General features: G+C 41.4%; 1 protein-coding gene across 1 annotated transcript in view; it reads right to left on the bottom strand.

Annotated features, from left to right (window-relative positions):
- Positions 1 to 14919: 14919 nt before the first annotated feature.
- The window catches only part of LOC128468708 (uncharacterized), a 26687-nt gene continuing 19109 nt past the window's right edge, over positions 14920 to 22497 (bottom strand). The window contains exons 5-9 of the mRNA XM_053450468.1: positions 19337 to 19405; positions 16838 to 16967; positions 15619 to 15732; positions 15471 to 15536; positions 14920 to 15242 (exon numbers count right to left, since the gene is read on the bottom strand). Coding sequence (XP_053306443.1) covers positions 15114 to 15242; positions 15471 to 15536; positions 15619 to 15732; positions 16838 to 16967; positions 19337 to 19405 — 508 coding nt within the window. The 3' untranslated portion in view covers positions 14920 to 15113. The remainder of the gene's footprint in view (positions 15243 to 15470; positions 15537 to 15618; positions 15733 to 16837; positions 16968 to 19336; positions 19406 to 22497) is intronic.

The following is a 22497-nucleotide window of genomic DNA, read 5'->3' as shown; positions in this document are numbered from 1 at the left end:
TGTGACAATTAGACTTTTTGGCCTTTTGTAAAAAAAGCTATACCGTCAGATACGTTACCAGGGTTGGCTGTGTATAACATCTGGTAATATTGTCTAAACACATAAGTAAGGGCTTCTGGTTGGTTTACTATTGTACCAGTTGGGGATATCACATGACTGATGAAGTGTTTTTCATGGCTTCTTTCCATAATGGCGGATAGCTTTCCAGTTGTGTGGCCTACCAATAGAATTTGTTCCTAGTGACCCTCTCTAGAAAATGTGTCCAGATGCTGCTTTGATTTAGTATTGGGCTTTTTGCTTTGTTCTGAGGGGTCATGGCAGAAATTGTTATACATGACTGATACTTGATGATTTAAGTCTTCAATTTATTTGCAAGAGTTTTTGGACTTTGCAGGTGTAAAATATAATATGCCCTCTCAGTACTACATGTAAACGAGACCCGTACTGCGACTGAGTAGCTACATAAATAGTTACATAGTTCAACCCTTCTACCTACTCTTGATCCATGAATTTTACATACGATAGCAGGGCCAGAGTTTCAGAGCCACAGCTGGGTAAACTCCGGTTCTAAGGATGGGTAATACAACTGGGTTTCCCAAATGAGCTCCCTCTCCATAACCACTTCTAGTTGTGACTCACCATGAGCCCAGTATAACCCCAAAAGAGCGATGTGGTAGGACAACAGACATCCAAACGTCGGCGTGCAATGCCGCAGTTCCTAGTTGCTGCACAGTTCCATGGATTTGCGCCTAGGTCACTGTCAGGAGCATGAAGTGTTCCTGAACACGTAAAGCCCCCATAGCCGGCTACTCCATGGAAGTCTGGTTAGGGCAGACCAGACTGTTTTTTCCGGTCACCATGTTCCCCCAATGAGCACAGAGTGACTTAGACGTAAGAGGGGACTGGGCAGGCAGGTAAGGAGTCTCTCCATGAATCCAAATCACCAAATTCAAACCTATCCCCATGTGTCCCCAGCCTCAGGGGGTATACAGTGACAATTATTATGAACTTCATATATACAACAAAGATTGAAAAATATAAATGGCACCAAACTAAGAAAATAGTTGAAGGCATCCTGATCTGACAACAGGAGACTTTTAAGGGATGCTTGAGGACATCAAAAACTAATTACAGGCCAGAGAGCTCCACCAGGGTCTAAGCATGTAGTAGTATAAAGTAATGTACACTACAATTCAAAAGTTCAGGGGCCTTGTTTTGTAAAGAAAAGCAAATTTGTCCATTAAAATAACATCAAAGGGATCATAAATACATTATAGACATTGTTGGAAATGTTGATTGTAACTGGAAACAGCTGATTTTTACTGGAATATCTTCATAGTCATAAAGAGGGCCTGTTGTGTTAGCTTATCTAACTTTAAAAAGCTTTATCTAAGTTTAAAAAGCTGATTGATCATTACGTTAGCACAGTTAGAAATGTCCTTGTTTTCCATGAGTGACCCCACACTTTTGAACAGTGGTGTATGTGGTAGTATAAAGATAGGGTATCTAGGAATAGACTTCCCAGTAGGATTCTTAGATTACAAACTTAATTTTTAAAAATTTTGCCTAATTCATGCATTTGTATGAATCTCCGAAAACAAGGACCCAATGAAATAACATGAACAAACAAGAAACCTTGTTATCCATTAGACCATTCGTCAATTTTGGTACACTTACGACTCATTTTGGTGCTCTTTCAGCAGCAAAAGTGGGAAGGGGCTGTGTGAAGAAGGGTACAGAATAAGTGAAAGTAGTCAATACGATCCTGACATGAAGTGGAGGGACAGTCTTGTTTGTTTTGGCTGTGATCGATAGTTACAACAGCTTGTGGGTTTTTTGTTGACATGGCTGTATGGACAGCTTATTGCCATAATTGTACGAGTATCCTTCAGTTAGCTGCTCGAGGCCCTAGCTCCCTATTATAAACTCCACTGTCAAACCACCTCCCGCAGCAATGTAGTGCCCTCACTGTACTGTTCCTGTATATCATTGCTGAAGTACATATAGAGCGCCACTAGCCCACAGCATGCAGCTGGTGGCAAGCGGCAGCCCAGTGTTGGAGGAGGGTGTTACCGCAGCTGGTGTAGGCATACAGGTTGAAAGGATAGGCAGAACTGGGTGAAAAGGGTTGGAGGGGTATATGTCTTTTCTCCTGAGGGTGAGGATGAGCAACACACACCAGCTCACACTTTGGCAGCGTTTAGGAAGGTGCTTGTACAGTGGATTAGACAGCAGGTGTTCACAACAGTAGAAAGATTGGTAGTAAATGCCAGGCCAACAAATACCGTCAAAGTAGTTAAAGGCAGAGACTTTCTGGGTTTGTGTTGCGTGATACTAACAACAACACAATACACATAGTTGTCCTTAGGGTTTGAAGGGCAGCTAATCCAGGCTGGGGGTCCTTATTGAAAGGCAAGTCAGGAGCTGAGGGAGGAGCAGAAGAAGGTGCATTAACTCCAGCACTTTCTGGATTCAGCCCACAAAGTATACATTATAAATACATTTTCATTAATGTCCTTAGTCCTTTATAGTAAAATAACAAAACAAAAACCCCCCATAAACCTCATGAATGAAAGAAGACAAACGCTTAACGCATTTTGCATGTTTTACATCATGCTGAAAAGGACTACTAAGTAGTACAAATTACTAGAACTAAACCGCTGATGCCTCAATCGCCACCCTTGAACAGGTCCGGAAGCTGAGATGAAATAACTAACTATAACCATAACAAGTAATGATCTATTCCGACTCCCCCCACAATGTAAATATTTTATTATATCTTTTCATGTGACAACACTGAAGAAATTACGCTCTGCTACAATGTAAAGTAGTGAGTGTACAGCCTGTATAACAGTGTAAATTTGCTGTCCCCTCAAAATAACAACACCCAGCCATTAATGTCTAAACCTTGGCAACAAATTGTGATTGGCTGACTCAGGACAAGGTGCTGCAGCAACCAAAGAAAGTTAATGTCAACAAAGCTCTGGGGCCTGACGGTATTCACCCACGAGTACTTAAGGAGCTAAGTCTGGAAATGAGTGAACCTCTGTTTTTAATCTTCCGGGATTCTTTTCTTTCAGGAATTGTACCAGAGGATTGGAGTGGTTCCTATATTCAAAAAGGGTTCAAACTCTGTGCCTGCAAACTATAAACCTGTGAGTTTAACTTCTGTGGCTGGGAAAGTATTTGAAGGGCTATTAAGCGATAATATTCAGGAATTCATTGGGACGAACATTGTTATTAGCAAAACTCAGCATGGTTTTAGGAAACATAGGCCATGTCAAACTAATTTAATTGCATTCTACGAGGAAGTAAGTAGAAGTGTAGATCAAGGTGTTGTAGAAGTGTAGCAAGGTGGATGTAATCTACTTGGATTTTGACAAACACATGGTTCCATACAATAGGCTAGTATTCAAACTGAAAGAAATTGGTCTAGATGGTTAATTTTTGTTCTTGAGTAGAACATTGGCTTAGTGATAGAGTACAGAGAGTCAGAAATGTTAATTTTTTGAAGCTGGACAAAAGTGGTGTCCCTCAGGGTTCTGTTCTTGGACCAATAGGCACTGAAAGCAACGTTAGCGTGTTTGCAGATGACACTAAACTCTGTAAAGTAATACAATGTGAGCAGGATAGTACTTTGCTGCAGATGGATTTAGATAAACTGGGGGACTGGGAACACAAATGGCGCCTTAGAAGGGATATGATAGCATTATAAAAATATATTCGGGGCCAATACAAACCATTGTCTGGAAACCTATTCATAAACAGGACGATGTACAGGACATGTGGTCCCGCATTTAGACTGGAAGAAAGGAAATTTAGTTAAGGCGGGTACATCTTGACAAGAGCAGGGTCCTCTTATCTTTTTGTACCAGTTTGTTATTGATGTGATTTATCTGCTGGCACTACATAATTAAATGAAATTTAATTTCAAAATTCCAATAAACCTGGGGGCAGGATGACCACATGTCAAAATTCCAGTTTCAACGATGAGCACCTTCCAAATGTGGCCCCTTTATGTCCCAAACAACCTGGCAAACCTGTGCATGTATGGTATCACTGTACCCAGAAGATGTTGCTGAACACTTATTGGGGGGTTGTTTTTACACTGCTGGGATGGCAACTTTTAGAGTGTAAAATAGTGTTTCCTGAGATGGTTTTATAAAAAAAAGTGCTGGTCAAGACTTTTTCATTTAATACATTTAAGGTCAAGTCGAAATAAGGAATAGAAACTGGATTGTTCTCATAAACAAATATAAGGTTCATATTATTGACGTTGGCATATGTAACAAAACTTGAGATCAACATAACATCCCCTCCACAAAAAAATCAAATCATAATATAACGCCTATAGTATGCCAGATGGGATTTAAAAGGATTTGTGTCACTATAAATATAAACTTGATTCTAGTATGTCATGTAAAGGTTGGCATATATCACAATCTCCCTCTAACTGGCCCAACATTAACGAGTACGGGGTCTGCCACTTCAGACCTCCACTTCCGTGTTTCCTAATCACTATGCACCGGCAAATAATGCAAAGCACGGGTATATGACGTCATACCCCTGCGCTCTGCAGCCATAGCCGGCGCGTAATGATTAGGGAGCATTAAAGCAGATGTCTAAAATTACAGACCCGTGCTCCCACAACTGGATGGAAGATGATGCCTCCGCGTAGACGTCTGCGCGGCGCCAGTGGTGATCGACCGGCCCCTGGACCAGTGAGATCTGCAAGAGAGGTAAGGGGGTGCGGGAGAGTGAATGAATGAATTAAGTGTTTAGGGGAAAAAAATGGGCAGGCAGGTTGCTTCAGGGGCAAAGGTGGCACAACCAGGCTGCTTCAGGGGCAGAGGTGGCACAACCAGGCTGCTTCAGGGGCAGAGGTGGCACAACCAGGCTGTTTCAGGGGCAGAGGTGGCACAAACAGGCTGTTTCAGGGGCAGAGGTGGCTTATTAAACTTATTTAAATTTATAAGGTAATTTATTTTTCAGATTTCTATATTTTTTCCAGTTGACATACAGTTTACAAATTTGTGAAATAAATATTCTTGCCAACATAAATTTTTTTGTGAGGGGGTGCCACATGCAGGATCTACCAAATTCTTTAGGTACGCCCCTGGATGGGGAGAAAGAGGTGTAAGGGCAGTGTATATCTATATATGTGTGTGTTTGTAACTGGTGTGTGTATGTGTATACATGTTAGTGTAAAGGCAGGGGTGTGTGAGGGCAGTGTATGTGTATAGACAGGTTTGTGTAAGGACAGTGAATATGTGTGTGTGTATGGACAGGTATGTGTAAGAACAGTGTATGTCTATATGTATGTGTAAAGGCAGTGTGTATGGGAAGTCGTGTGAAAGGGCTGTGTATGTATATATGTGTGTTTATGTATAAGGTGTGTGTAAAGGCATTATGTGTGGGCAGGTGTGTGTGTAAGGCCAGTGTATGTGTATATGTATCTGTAAAGGCAGCGTGTAAGGGCAGTGTATGTGTGTATGTATGTTTATGGGCAGGTATGTGTAAAGGCAGCGTGTAATAGTGTATGTGTATATGTGTATGCAAAGGCATTGTGTGTAATGGCAATGTATGTGTGTGTTTATGGGTAGGTATGTGTATGTGTGTTTATGGGCAGGTGTGTGTAAAGGCATTGTCAATAAAACAACCCCTGTAAAAAAAATAGCTGAGGGGGTGCAATATTCCATTCTTGCCTCAGGCGAAAAAGGAGCTAGCTTCAGCTCTGCTCACAACAACTAGGCAGTGTGTGAGCCTGTCACTCTGTCTCTGCACTTATGTGTAAACTATAAAGAAAAGCTTTTAGGCGTTGTCCTCTCTTTCTTAGGTCTGAAGCAATACGTGAGGAAAACTTTTGAAAGTTTTTTTTATCATGGCATACTGCAATACACTGGCATTTCGGCATCTTTTTTATATGTTTATTTATATAACTTATTAGTGCCCCCCCTCAGTTTTGACTGTGGAATCTTATGTGCCCCCCATATATTGTTCCTAGAGTCGCTACTGACGGCGCCCAAATCTACTCCTAATCCAATTATATTGTCTGTATAAATATCTGGGCTGTTCCCGATAATGTCAGTTCCTGTTTTACCTCAATACGAGTTCTGTCTTGTTATTGGAGTAAGTCTCTGTGCTGTCCTTGTCAGGACAGTAAAGTACTGTATTGCTATGCTACAGTGCTACCGAGGTACCTGAGGAGCTGCGTTTCCTGCTGTCTTCGCCTGGTGGCTATGAGCAGAAGGAAGCAATGTCTGACGGGTGTACCCAGTTAGGTTACAGGTCGGTCCCTGTGACAGCCCATCTCTTTATCCCTTATGTTATTTAGTTTTTTCCTGTATTACACCCCATCCCTGTGGTTTTCCCAAATATTAAAGTATCGGGTTGTATCTGATGAGGACTGTGCTATCTATGAGTGAAAGAATAGCTGCCCACACAGTACTCCATTACACCGCAAGCTCAGTGCCTGAAGTTCTGAAGCTTGATGAAGGGAGACCAGGGCACCTATACCGAATGGGGGCACTGAGGGCAACCACTGCAGAGGATACCCGGCGAGCCTTACCAACAGCCACATGGCCCCTGCCCCCATTAGTAGCTCCAACCACCCTGATGTCAGAAGGGGGGGCCCACAGGCTCAACCCCAGTAACGAGCCTCCAAGAACCAGACCCAGGTGCTACAGATGCTGTCAAATCGGGCACATGAAGGACCGCTGCACGCTAAACAGGAGTCAGCCACCTATGAACTGGGGAGTTTACCCAACTTTCCGAGCTGCTGCACACTGCCTCCACCGGGACACAGAGGAGGAACATCACTGGGAAGGCGCACCACCCCATCGAGACATGGTAGAGGAAGATTGGAGCATTCTATACGAGGTGGAACCTGTTCAAGCAGCAGCTGGTGACCACCGTCAGCATCATCGTCAGACAGCTTGGATTGATGGGCAGGCTGTACAGGGCTTACGGTCTCATGGGCCACCCTTACGTTGGTCCAGCCTCGCATTATTTTACCCTCTAAAAACACCAGACGATCGGTGGCTGTGAAAGTGGCAGGGGGGCACGTATTTAAAATTCAGACGGGCCAGTTACATTTGGATTGGGGAGGTGGTGCACGTGATCTAGAAGTGGTTCTTATTAGAGATTTACCCTCAGAGGTGTTGTAAGCCAATGCTTTGGGATGATTTACTTCTACGTTTGCCTGGACCTCGAAAGGCTGAGACTCTGGCCATCACTACCCGCTCTCAGGCTTGAAACTCTCCCCAGCCACACTTCCTTCTAGGCAACTTGTTGTGCCTCGGAAATATTGTGCTCAATTGCTACAAATCGGTCAAGATATTCCCTTAGCTGGACATCTGGGATTATAGCTGGCATTGCTCTGAAAAAAAACCTCCTCTTATAATCGAGCAAATATGAGATTTTTGCATACAACGGTCATTAAATCTGATGTAATCTTCTTGGAGACACAACAATAGACAAAGTCTGCCTCAACTAATAACATATAATAAATAACAACCAATAACATATAATAATGCCTATATTGAACACACTATGTGACAAAGGATAGAAAAGACTCAAGATTAAGAATTGTTGGCTTGCATAAATCTGGAAAGGGCTATTAAAGTATCTTGAAAAGCCTTGATGCTCATCAATTTATGAATGATAACCTTATCATAGAACTTATATTTATATTTCTATAAATGGAGATGGTTCACACCCTAGCAGTGTGAGTCTTGCAAAGATAATACTACAGAATGCTCAATAAGGTCAAAAATAATAATACTCTTTGGAACATGTCAACATCTCTGTTTACAAGTCTACAATATGTAACACAATGTATTGGAAAGTGTGAAGATCTTTGAATGGAGAGCAGATTTCAAATTGGTTATGATATGATGTGAGCTTCCTCTACTCTTCAGGACTACATCAGAAAGGAGTAGAAGAAGTTCAATATTTTTAAAGATATTATCCATTTGATATGCAGACATTTACTTTAAATTGTACATAGCTTATTTTATGTAATACCGGTAATTATTTTCTTTTCCAGGGGGACTAACGGGAGCATAACGGGGACTAAATTCTCACCATTGCAGGCAAATTTATTTATGGGGTTGTGGGAGACCAAATTCATTTTTGATAACGGTAACCACTTTAAAGAACATACAGCATCGTACGATAGATATATCGATAACCTGCTTTTGTTTTACATTTTTTGACGCGTTAACTGTAATCATTTAAATTTTATTTTTACAATGAATTATCACAAACTTTCATTTCTAGATTTAATGCGGAGACACCATGAAAAAGAGAATACTCACAAATAACTATAAAAAGGCAACAGCGGGTAATACAATCCTTCCTTTGTGCTAAATGTCTTTATTCAACTGTGATTGCTCACACAAAAAGTACCTCACAAAATATATATTGTTTTTTTCAGGACAAGTAGGGCATTCTTTTCAAATAATAATTATATATATAAGCCATAATTTAGTATGAAAAATATCTATACATGTGGGGAAAATTAGGAAAAAACATATTTAGGTATGTTAGCTTTAGGAATGATGATCGGATTAAGCTGGTATCATGGAGTTTGTCAGGGTGAAGGCTGACACTCCTGTGTCACACTCCTGTGTGTCATGGAGTCTGTGTTATGGAGTATATGGGGTTTGGTTTTGGGGGTCCAGCAACACACCAAATCTCTCTGCCCACAGGCACCTGAGATATAAATTTGATTCTCCTGCTCACAATTCATTTTTGGGTAAAAAAAAAATTCTTCCTAAAGCATCTAGGGATTTATTTACTAAAAAGTGACTTGTGGTTAATTTGAAATGGAAATAATAAAGTTCTTTATTCTCTTTTGTTTTTTTCTCTGATCACCTGAATTAGCCTGTTTGGTTACCATTTAATGAAGAAAGCTCATGTATCCCTTCGCCCTGAAGCAGTACGTATAAATATTAATATGCCCCAACATTACAAAGCCAACCTGTAATGCTCATAAAAGGTCCTCGCATAGCGTAAATAACCATATTCTACTGTCATCACTATATAGTGAGCCAGACATTGACGGTGGTACAGCATAACTGCCTTCACTTTATACCGAGCTAGACTCTAATAGTGGTACCACAAAACTATCATCACTATATACTGTGCCCGACATTTTTCGGTGACATTGCTCTTTACCGAGCCTTTGTACACCTTAGCTCCCATCACTTTATGCTGAGACAGGCACTGAGGGTGGTATACAATAACTCCCACTACTGACAGGAGTTATTGTGTACCAACATCAGAGAGCCATCACACACATGCTTCTAACACATGCTTCTAACACATAAAACATAATGTTTTCTTACCTTTCCTGTGTCTCTGTCTTCTCTCCTGCAGCTTCCCTTTCTCTTCCTCCACCCTTTCTTCCGCACATACACTCGCATTGCAATAAATGCCAGATCTGCGACAGACCACAGCACATCTGAGCGGCCTGGCGGCCGAACTTCTCCGTTCTGTGGAAGACCTCAAGAATAGAGGAAGGCGATACAATATGAGGGTTAGCGGCCTGAGGGAATCAGAAGGCCCTGAAGACCTGCGGGGCCTACTAACACGGCTCTTCAATACCCTGTTAAGCCGTGACACCCCTATTCGCCTGGATAGGGCACATCGTGCCCTACGGCCATGTTGCAGATCAGCAGACCCCTAGAGATGTTATTTGCTGTTTTCAAGAGTTTGTTTTGAAAGAAGAAATTATGGCGCATGCAAAGACTCTCGCACTTATGACTTTGTGGGCCAATCGTTATCACTTTTTCAAGACCTGTCCTCTATCACACTGCGCCTGTTGCATGCTGAGGCCACTCACTTCACTCCTGCAGGACAGTGGTATCAGATATCGGTGGGGGTTCCATTTCCAGCTCATTATTACTTATGAAGGATCTACGTATTTCGTGAGAAAACATCATGACGTCTTGGAGGTGGTGGGCGCTTGTGGGCTCCCACCACCACGCATGGAGGATTGGTCGTCCGAGAATAAGACGTAGGGATAATGGGGATGGGAGCAGACCCCCATGTACGCTTGTGAAGTATGAAGCTCATCGCACACACCTACACAAAATGATTTCCTTTTTTTTTTCCTCTCATTGAGACACTGATGTTTTGCACACACACACTCCAATGTTTTGCACACACATGTTTTTTTTTTCTCTCGCGTCTGCCCTACCAGTTGCACGAGGTATTCACATACGCCAACTGTCATGGGAACCGTGAGGCATGTATGAGGCCACTTTTCTACGCTGCAGAATCCCACCTATTGACGTTTTAGCTCCTGCGGCTATATTGCCCGATGTTCCCTCTCACATATAATTCAATTTTTTTTGTTTGTTTCTTTTAACACTGTTACTTATTTATGATTGCCTACTATCGCGCGGAGTAAAGCGCTATGATTTATCGCACATGCACACACTGGGTTTACATTTTTATTTATTTTTTCTGACGTGAGGCATTCGCGAATTTTCAACTTCGCACCCTCCTGGGACGTCTCTGATGCGGAAACCACGGTGCAACTCTGCTAGACACGTAAAGCGTTCGCGAGCGTTCAACTTTGCAGCCATCTTGGATGTCTTTGCGGAAACCGTGAGTGATCCATGACAACAACGAGACGCTGAGACTACATGCTCTTTGCTGCATCCATCTGAATTTTTGAGGGACTCATGTTGCACTTACTTTACAAATGTTAGAGTCGCCCGTACATGCTTTATCATTCAAGTTTTAACACTTGCTGCCTTTTCCTAAATTTGCTGCTTATATATATTTATTGGTATCTACTTCGATTTGGTTTTTCTCATTGCAGTATTACCTGTTCATTTATCTGATATACCTAAGTTCGGGCACTTTTTGAGTGGGGGGGAAACGCTTGTATTGCGTGAATCGTACTACCGTACACACATGCCTTACGTTGTGAACACCTACATCGGCTATATTTATTTGCTTTTCATATATAATGGACGGTGGGGTTTTTTTTTTGGAGGCTGTTTAGTTAGTTCTTGGAGGTGTGTACATATGTGCATTGATGGACTTACTGCTAGTTGCAGTTGGATCTGGTCACGCAGAGGGAGGGTGGGACAATGGATCCTGTTTTGTTGTGGATAGATCGCTATCTCTTCTTTGGAGGGGGGGTTCTGGGTTTACACTAGCATTGTTATATGGATGGTCACTATTGTCTTTTCTTTATAAAGTGTGGGCAATGGCTGTGAAGTAGTGTGGATTATCCCTTTTTACTTGTGTACTTTATTTTTTTTTCCTGATTGCTCATCTGTCATCTCAGAGTTTCCACTGATCCCCTTGCAGTTCGGGATTTGTTTTTTGGGCGATTGGATACGGTGTTTTACCGTAGTTCGTAGTTCTCGCCCACCCCGATATCTGCTTTCACGTGCGCTGCTTGTGTCCTCCTGCCCCCTCGACCCCCGTGTTGAGGTCAAAGTTCGGCGACCTCTCCCTTGCTCTTCACCTCTTCTTCCCGCTCTTACCACTTATCCCCCTTTTTTCCCTTCTACGCTCTCTCCTCTGCTCCCCATCTTTGATCCCGGTTTCTCCAACTCTTTTCCCTAGACCCTGCCCTTCCTACCCTCTTGGCATCTAAACAAATCTTTACTGGCAGATGATGATATGGTACACGCGATCACTGATCACCTGGAGGACTTCTTTCTGGAAATTGTTTGCTCGGAAGTGGGACATTACTCCACTTCGGAAGCTCATAAATGCACAGTTCAGGGAGGTCTTTATTGGTAAAGCTTCCCCCACTTAAAGTGTCTGAGAACTCAGGAGATCTCAGAACTCATGCAACGCATTGCGACTATGGAATCGCTCCATAAACAAACATGCGATGAGCGCACATATCTAGAATTAATGTCATTGCGTCTAAGTACGTTACTCAATCATAACATCCAACGACCTTTTTACGCACTAGGGCCCTTTTCTATGAACACGGTAAGAAAACTGGCCGCTGGCTTGCGAGCAACAATATATAACAATATATCTATATTAGTAGAACCAAGACGCCTCAGGACCTAATCTCTTGTTCTCCCATGGACATTGCAGACTCCTCCTGCCGGTATTATCGCTCTTTATACAATCTTCAAGGGGACCGCACAGGAGATCATAGGGGCTCCCTTATCAGGGAGTACCTAGCTTCTCGTGTACGCCACAAACTTTCTGTGGATCAAGCAGAGGCTCTGGAGCATGAGATCACTGCCGAGAAAGTTTGGACTGCTATGAAGTCTATGGAATCGGGTAAGGCCCCAGGTCCGGATGGGCTCCCCCATAGATACTATCGGGTCTGTTGGGAACATTTACAAACACCCTTTACATCACTCCTTAATGCTATACGGGAAGGCGACCAATTGCATCCCCATTCGTTGATGGCGACGATATCAGTGTTGCCTAAGGAGGGTAAGGATCCACTACTCTGCGGAAAAAAGCTACAGATGGTGTTGTGATAGCATTAAATACTTGGGTATATGGGTCCCTAGAGATCTATCCACAGTTTTCCAAGAAAACGTCCCTAGATTACTGACCCAGCTGCGTAGTGACCTGCAACGTGGGGCTTTCCCTCATGTGTCTTGGCACAGTAGGGTAAATGTGGTCAAGATGAACGTTCTTCCACGGGTGCTATATCTCTTTCGGGCTCTATTTCTATATCAAGGGAGTTCTTCACGGAACTTTGCGCCTTAATAATAATATTTGTCTGGAAGGGGAAGGACCCCAGGCTCCGCTATGCTGTGCTCACCCGTCTGAAGGAAAAGGGACGTCTCGCCTTACCTGCTTTTCTTGGCTACTATCGCGCGACTCACCTGCTGCGTATGCTAGAGTGGAGATATCGCCCTGCCTCCAAGCTGTGGGTGGAGATGGAACAGTTCTCCACACCGTTTCCCTTATCTGCTAGTTTGGGCCTTCGCCTGGAGCTCTTCAAACTTCGCTCTGCCCAAACCCCTTTGTGCGAGCCACTCTAGATGTCTGGCGCAGGAGACATATCAGTGGAAGTCTCTCCTTTCCGTCGCCGTTGACTCCCATTGCTGGTAACCAAGACTTTGCATGGGGGTTGGAGAATGAGTTTCTTGATTCACTTGGAATATCTCCTGATTTGTCCCTATCGGATGTGTGGGTAGGTAATGCTCCTCTCCCATTTGAACGTGCCGTCCTTGACGCTGGGTTTTCCTTGTTACGGCGCTTCCATTACACCCAACTTGTTAGCTATGTTTCTTCACTTCCGGGTAAACATAACTTCACAAGGGATTTAACTCCCTTCGAGCAGCTTACTAAGCGAGAGTTGTTGCCCAGGGATGGTATTTCCACTTTGTATCGTCTGTCGCTGGCGGGAGATACCACAGTTCCCCCTATTATGGGCTCTTGGAAAGGAGGCTCTCAGAGAACCTCTTTCTGATCCTCAATGGGAAAGGGTTTGTATCTCGCCACACAAATGCTCTATTGTATCGGAAACTTAAGAAACTGCATACAAGTTGTTAACAATGTGGTATAGGACACCTGAATTTTTGGAGATGTGGTATGGAGCTTGGAACTTACCTGCACATTTGGTGGAGCTGTAGCAGGCTCCAACCCTTCTGGTTGGGAGTTTTTGGCTGTGTGGAGGAGGTGACTGGACAAACTGTCCCGCCTTCTCCATACTTTGGACACCTTCATTCTGAAAGATCCCTGAGGACTATGAAACGCTCAATCATGCATCACCTTAATGCTGCTTGCTGTCTAATCCCACTATCCTGAAGTCCCTTTCTTGCACCATTGGGTGGCCTGGGGGGGAGGAGACGAGAGCGTTGGAAGAACTGATCCACGTGTCATCTTATAGGATGGAAACGTACACGAGGATGTAGGCAAATTGGTTGGCCTTCCAATCCTCTGCGGTGTTGAAGGCTCTCCTTAGAGATTAATTGGCAGATTCCCACATCTGCCGGCCCTTTTTCTCTTGATACCTGTGCTACTCCCCCTCTTCTTTTGCCCTCTTCATTTTACCTCAGTCTTTGTTCTTGACTCCCTTTATGTCCCCCCTTCTTCTTTATTTATCCCCCTTTTCCCTTCCCTCTTCGCCCCCCCCTTTTTTTAATGTAATTGTGGTGGCGGGAGATTCGGCGGACAGCAGTTTGCGCCAGCTCTCTCTTTAATAAATGATCCATGATGCTCCACGGTGCTGTATTCCTTTGTTTTTGCCAACAATTTGCCTTTTGATTTTATACTGAGTTGAACACGTGCCTCATTTTGCGAATCTCATCACTCTGTATTTGTTCATAATCGTTATACCAACAACTATTTGTTTTTACTCCCTTTCCTATTGTGTTTTTTTTAAGTCACTTTGAAATAAAAGATGATTTACATAAACTTACTGGGCCTGGACCATCATAATGTATACTTAAGTCAAGAAGCTGAAATACAACTTTCCTTTTGCTGAATAATCCCCCCTGGTGAACTGGAAAGTAACCAAAGATTACCATCTTTTCTTTGCAGAGGTGACAATTAATAATATTGCAGCTCCACAGTTATTGTATGCAGGACCCAGAGTTATTAGGCTAGATGTTATGGGCAACTAGGGGTTTTAGAGCATTTTTTTTTTTAAAGGGCAGACCAAACAAAATAAAATCCAATATTGCAAATGCCCTAAATGGTCTAAAAATAATTATATCAATTCAAAATCTGCAGAAGTTTCCAATGTGCTTTAACAAATCTAGATGGAGATGTGCAAATAACGAAAAAGGTACACTACCTTTTTGACTTCTAACCACAGAACCCCCCCATCTGCACACACCTGGTACGTTACACATTAAGTATAAAGAACAAAATATTCCAAAGAAATTTCCTGAGATTTAATTCATAATGTATGGCCGGGTAATCATCCAGTTGAGAATCCACACAAAATAGTCTCCAATATGCTTTCTTGCATATAAAAACATTTTATTGAATAAGCAACATGCTTCATATGTAGTAAGTAAAATGGCAACAAACGCAGAATTTAATATATATGGATTTTATATTGCTTCACAATAATTGTGTCATGTTTTTAAAATTAGTTACACAAAACTGTATTTAATTAAATATTAAATGTAATATGGAGATACTGGTTTGTCTTACAAGTCATTTATTTCAGTGTGACATTTCTCAATTAGTCTACTCAGGTTGAAAGAAGCTGTGGCTGACTGTAGTACTTGCAGTTCTTTCAACAGCATGCTGGGGTTTTTCAACATTTGAGCCTTTTCCTACAAAAAAAAACAATACATATTAGTTAAAGAGCCAACTACTCAAACAAGCTGTTACAAAAAGTCCAGTAACTTTGCCTACAATTTGCATTTAGACTTTTGCGTGATTGCCCGGTGTAAGGGAACTGTAGGAAGTTCAGTTCTGAATAGCTCTAATTGAGGTCCACTCAAAGGACCACCCGCTTTACCATTCCCACACTAACAATGCCACAGTTACATTACAAATACCTGCATCAACACAGCATGGTACGAAGCTTTTGGAAGTTGAAAAGCATCCAGGTTTGTGTGTATTACCTATAAAAACACATATGAGCTAGTAAAATATCATGATTTTTATTAGGTTATTTTTTAACGCACACATGATATAAACACAAACCTCTAGACTGTCATTCCCAAAATCCAACTGCTTTAAGTTCTCAATCTTTTTTTCAAGGTGTGTGATACAATTCATTGTTGTTTCGGCATTTTCCACTGCTTTCTCAACCTCAACCTTAAAATATTAAGACACACATTTTAAACACACGTGTAATAAAACATTTAAGGAATTAAGAATGTTTTGTAGAGCACATTTTAATACAAACTAAGACTCAAGTTTGTTTTGTAAGAAATCACAAAGGGGTTGTAAACACTTTTAATGGCTAGTAGAGCAAGCAAAAAAATAAATCATTAAAAGCTGAATTTTTAATAACTCAGTCATTCCTAAAAATTGTGTTACGCGAGTTTTCTTCCCAAGCAAGCATTACTTATGATTTTTTACTTTTAAATGTGTGACTGGTTTAAGTACAGATAACAGAGAGGTTTCTGTTGTCAGTGTTTGCTGACTGCACATCTAACATTAATTAAAGGTGTTCTCCCTATTTTCAAGGTAACTCTACTTGTTAGCACTATATATAAAAGATAATAATAATAATAATAGTAATGTGCCAAGCACATACTATATGATCACACTTTCCTAGTTGCAAGTGTTTATGCAGCCTTTACTGTGTGATTGAGGCTGCTCATTTTTACACAAAAGCGGGCTGATGAGCTTTTGTTGGCTACAACATCACCTTCAACCAGTATGATGACATGGGTGATGGGAGTTTTAGTCCTTAAAAGGTAGGTTTGCCTTCATATGTATCCATGAATAGCTTAATCTGGGAGAGGAAACATATATATGTAATGTGTAAGAGGTTAAAGATTCTCACTTAAATCTAACTATAGCAAACCTATGAAAATTGGCCTGGTCCCTTTGCAGAGAAATATGTGCCCCAACTCAATGAACACAAAGGGTTTAATGCATACTTGTGTCCATTTTGTATGGCACTTTTAATAGTTAGAAAGTGAGACTTCTGTTCAGAACATGCAAAAGCAAAATAAAATGCATTTATTTCAATATGGACCAATATGAAATGCATACAGTCTTTTGATCCTTATGATTCTTCTTGCACTTGCTCAGCAGACCATTCTAGTCAAGGAGCTACAATAAATAGGTGTAACAGCAATAAACTGTGTGCTATGTGAACACTGATATTTGGCAAGCTTGTTGGTACTCCCACTGATTTCAACAATAAATGCACTTTAGTAAGAAAAAGAAAGTAAAAATGTTAACTTACTTCTAAGCACTTCAGAATTTCTTCAGTTTCCCCCATTCTCTGCTGCTCTTCTAGCAAATTTTTACCGATACTTTTCAGATTCCCCATTTTGGTGGAGGAAAACTTTACATTCTTACAGTGTTGGACAAGTCTGAGATACGCAAGAAGCAATTGAAAAGATCAAACACATTGTTATAACGTAGCTTAAGATCAAGGGCCCCATTTACCTAACATATCAGGCATTCTCAGTCAGCCTGTCAATTTTAGTTTTGTCATAGCCATTGAACATGTATACTGTAAGAAGTTCTGTGTACATTGTAGTCCCCTAACATAAAGGGGAAGAAAGACAGTTTTCCATTTTGTAGCCTAAATTAAAGATTCTTAAAGTTCTACTTTCAATCTGTTTATTATGCCTGCCCAAATCTTTCCCCTTGGAAGCAAGGATATTTTCAACAACTTCACTTTACTATCCTGTTTTTGGGCATGTTTAATTTTGATTTTTTATTTTAAATGTGGTACACGTTATAAATTCCACGGTAAAATTAGTGTAAAGTATCAAAATAAACAATAGTATATATTTCCTGAAAAGTATGCAACAAATATAGCATAGGGATATATGATTTTGTATTTCTTAAATATATGCTGACTGAAAGAAAAGAAAATGATGCATGAATCACCAAACTATCCTAAATAACACTACACCATGTGTGTTATATTATATAATGACAGGGTCACAACATGCCCCCAAATCATAGCGCACAATTCATATTTTAAAAATTTTTGGTGTCTCAAGACTAACTAGCACACAAGTATTTAACTTGACAGTTTAGAGATTATATTTAAATTAGGGGTTAGGGGATAGCATAAATGGAACACTAGTGGACAGTGACAGTATTAGGTAAGGTTAGAATCACTCGATATTCGAAACTTGATAGCAAATTATTAAAAAACAAATTATTATTGAAGAAAGAAAAATGTCATCACTAACACGTCACTTGTAAGTAACAAGTCTGGGCCGCTTACATTGGTCACAGAGACCAATGAATGATTATTAACCTAAAGTATCCCTTATCAGATGGTTAATAGATTGTGGGGGAAAAGGTTTATTTTCATTAATTTTTTAAAACATTTTATTTTACTGTATTATCCCTTCTTTGACACTTATCTGTCGCTGATGGGAAGGGGTCATCATAAACTCCATAATGCAGGTCTGACGGTGTAATGTTGCAAACACTCTTAGAGAGCGATGGTGCATGGATATAAACCTATATTGTACCGTTGCTAACAAGGTTTGAGAGGTAGCGACATTTTTTTAAACAACATTTTACCATAGGTCCGTTCCTAAAGATCTGTTTTCTGGCTACGTGCTACGAAGCTGCATGCACCAGGAAGGAGCGCTGAACCAAGTCTTGTAATAACAGATGTTGGTCTCTCACCACAGAACCACCCGGATAGGATGAAAAAGAGAGAAAGGCAGAGAGTTATATGGAGAATGGTGAGAGGGGTAGGGAGAAATGGGAAAGGTAGGAAGAAATGGGAAAGCAAGAGAAAAAGAGAAAGAATGGGTGTGAGAGTATGAATGTGTTTTTAAAGTATTTGTATGTTTGTGTGTCCATATGAGGACAATAATGAATGTGTGTGTGTGGACAGGTGTGTGTAACGGCATCGCGATGAAGAGTCCGTGATGCACAGTTAATAATGTCGGGGGTCACATGATGCTGCTCTATGGGTTGGTTCAAATAATTTTTCCATATGGGTGAGCATTGCTGGCCATAGAACTCTATGGAGAAGCCGGGCTTTCTGGTAGTTGATGGAATTAAACCCCTAATCCATGTTTGGTGTATAAATATCTGTGCAGTCCTTAAAAAAGAGATTTCTCTTACACTAAGTCTCGGCTAGTGCCTGGGGGAATGTGAAGGGTTAATCCCTTGAGCAATTAAGCTTTCAGTGGCAAGGAAGATCTCTACAGCAGAGCTACTCAGTTTGAGTATGGGTCTCTTTGATAAACTTGATAAAGACCTCATTGTGAGGTCGAAACGTTGTTGGTGTTGTCCTTCAATAAATCTGCCTGAGCTGGAACCCTTGAGTGCCTGGAGCCTTTATTTATTTTAATCTACTGTGGAGCTGGCCCTTCCTGGCACAGTTAAGCACCTGCGTTCCTTTGGTGTGTATGCAGATTCCTCATTCTGGTGACTTGAGTATGGGTCTCCGTCACATGGGATAAGAGGGGATGTGGGACTTAATTGACTGTTCACCAGTAGGGATTTTTCCCTACCATTGCAAAAATGCTATGACGTAAGGGGTATGTCATTGGTCCTCATGGACCATTTTTTTGTAACAAGAGTTAAAAGGCCATAAAAGTTACACTACTGGAGCATGCTGGATATGAATCATATGAATAATACAGTACACAACTTTAACAAATTTATAGGTATTATCCACCATGTTATTTGTTAGTTTTGATGCTCAAGATGTAAAGTTAACATGGCTCTGAAGGTGAAAACATACACTCTGTGTTACCTCTTCTTGAAGAAAATTAACTGTTCTTGTACAGACTGACGTAAGGCAACTTTTCTACCGACTACTGACCTAAAAAAATAACCAGTAGAAATATAATGTTAGTGGAAATTTTCTTTGTGTACATTTTTAATACATGCCTTCTAAATCATCTTCTGTAATGTGATCCATAGATTACAATCCAAAACCAAGATTTTAAAATGGCTGTTTAACCCCTTCCGTACCGGGACGTACCTGGTACTTCCTGGTTAACAGTCACCGGTAGACCGGGACGTACCAGGTACGTCTCCTCCAAAAAACGCCCCCACATCACCACAATCGCGGTGATCATGGGGGCGCTGTTGCTGCTGTCTGCCCAGGACTCCTGGGCAGACAGCACAGCCTGTCTAAACCCGCCCCCAAGCCTACGATCACTCCCACGGAGTGATTTTGTAGGCAGAAACAGCGATTGCAGAAAAATCTGCAATCGCGGTTTCAGCTGCCACAGGCAGCTTCAGGGAAGGGGGGGGGTGATGAATGGGTCCCCACACAAGTGTGGGGACCTGATCCAACACCCCCCTGCTGCCTGATCGCTCCATGAGAGCGTCAGTGCAGCGTTAACCCCTTCAATGCCGCGATCGCGGCATTCAATGCCGCGATCGCGGCATTGAAGGGGTTAATTGCCGTTTTGTAGGGGGCTCTGCTGCTGGTGGTCTGCCTGGAAGCCCAGGCAGACCAGCAACAGCAAAAACGACCCCCCAGAAGTCCTCTGATCAGTCCTGTAGGACTGATCAGAGAGACTCCTCCCCTACAATCTCCAGTCTATTGGAGATTGTGTCCCAGCTGCCAGAGGCAGCTTCAGGGACAGGGAGATGGGGTTCTTTGGGCTCCACATGAGTGTGGAGACCAGCCCCCCCACCCCCTCCCTTGCTCAGTTAACCCCCACCCCCCCTCTTCCTCAATTAACCCCTTCAATGCTGCGATTGTGTATGACCCCCCCCCCATTGCAGCATTGCAGGGGTTAATATTAGTCCCCACAAGCTTGTGGGGACTAAATATCAGTCAATGCTGTGCTTCAATGGAGCATCAGCATTGAAAGAGTTAAAAAAAAATAAAAAAATAATAATAATAAAGAAAAATAAAATAAATAAATAAATAAATAATTAATAAAATAATAATAATAAAAAAAAATAACAGCACTGACCTGAAAGTCCAGGGTGCTTCCAGGTCAAATGCTGGGCTGGGCTGATCAGATCGCTCCTAGCCAATAGGAGTGATCGGATCATTATGGCAGCCCATGGATGACCCTGCTCTACAAAGAGAGAGGGGTCATCTAGGTTAATTATGAAAAAACACAAATTATTAATAAATAAAAAAATCATAATTATTACCTGATCACTTGTCGGTGACATTTTAAGTCGCTGATTATTGATCGGTCTCCCTGATTGATGTCAGCGGCCTAAACCTGTCACTTACAAGTAATCTGATAAAAAAAAATATTTTAAAAAATGTAAATGCACATGTTCCAGTTTTGCCCTCATAGGTTCCTCAAAAAATGCATGAACCATGCATGTGAGGTCTTGTTGGAATCATGGGATGTTGGTGAACAAAATGTGGTGTTTTCTTCCACTGTTGCACTTATGCTGTGCAAGAAATCCAGTGCAACATTGAAATGTATGCGTTAAAAACGCAATAAAATAATTTCTCTGTGAAGTTTGGCAGACATCAGTGAAGAAATGGCTGGCTGAAAACTGTCAAAACTACCCTAGTTGAACACCTTGACTCGTCTACTGTTCATAAATATATACTTTTATGGGGTAATTTACAGTGGGGGGCTTCCAAAATGTCCCAAATGGGATATGGGCTCAGCAAACCAATTTCTGAAAATTCCAAATTTGAAAACTAAAATGCGCATGTTCCAGTTTTGCCCTCATAGCTTCCTCAAAAAATGCATGAACCATGCATGTGAGGCCTTGTTGGAACCGGGGGATGTTGGTGAACACAATTTGGTGTTTTGTTCTGCAGTTGCACATATTCTATACAAAATATAATATAAAATCTAAAGCAACATTGCAACATATGCAAAAAAAACAAAAAAATATAAAAATACCTCAAAATTTGGCAGCAATTGGCGATAAAATCCTTGTTTGAAAAGTGTCAAAATGACCCTAGTTGTACACCTTGACTTATCTACTGTTCATAAACATATAATTTTGGGGGGATAATCAGCATCTGTGACAACTATTGCAGTTATTAGACTACCATGCCAAATTTGAAAAAAATTACATTTCAAAAACGTAATGCATGCCTTGCAATATTTGCCCTATACTGGTCAAAATAGATAAAAATCCTGGCCATGTTGGGTGGTTTCCAAATCAGGACAACTTAATGAATATATCTGGGATAATTTTTTCCCATTGGTTCAATGTGTGTACAATTTGTATGTATACAAAACTGTAAAAAAATGCTTTTTTTTCATTTTTTCCCCACTTTTTCCAGTTTATTTCAAACAAAACAATGTACTACCCAGCTTAATATGGTTTCAAATGAAAGCCCTACTTGTGCTGAAAAAAACAATATATGATTTGTGTGGGTGCACAAATTGATAAGAGAGAAATTACAGTTGAAGAAAGACATGGCAAAAACATAAAAACGGCTCCGGTCCTTTAGCGACACGTTAGTATCAAAATCCCGGTCCTGAAGGGGTTAAAAAGCCTGTTCATAGTGAACAATCTATGTGCCAGTGGATACAAACTACAAAATGTAAACAAAGTCCTTGAGCACTGCCTACGTGTTTTTCCAGCTATCTGCTGTTTGGACAGCTTGTCTCCTTGAGCACCAAATATATAATCATTATGCCTCGGAAATTACGGGCTCCGGCTACCCGGAGGCTTCCCTTGCTGGACGTGGCCAGGACTGAATACTAACAGCATTCCCGCTGACGGCAAAGGGAAACACTCACATTTAAAGGAAAAAAGGGGCGGAGAGCGGGCGTGTCAAGACCCCACTCCCGCGACCCAGAGGATTCAGGTCTTGAGCAAAAGGTTCGATAGGGGGCGCTCGTGTATTCCGTTCCGTATAAATGAAATGAAAAAATACAAAAGAAAAATAAAAATAAATAGTGCAGGTGTACAAAAATTTGATGTGCCCTGCGTGTTGCAGATTTTACACTCACAGTGTTTTTG

The sequence above is a fragment of the Spea bombifrons genome, chromosome 11 (genome assembly GCF_027358695.1).
Source record: "Spea bombifrons isolate aSpeBom1 chromosome 11, aSpeBom1.2.pri, whole genome shotgun sequence".
Lineage (NCBI taxonomy): Eukaryota > Metazoa > Chordata > Amphibia > Anura > Pelobatidae > Spea > Spea bombifrons.
Note: the sequence above shows the minus strand (reverse complement) of the source record. Positions and strands in the feature narration are given on the sequence as shown.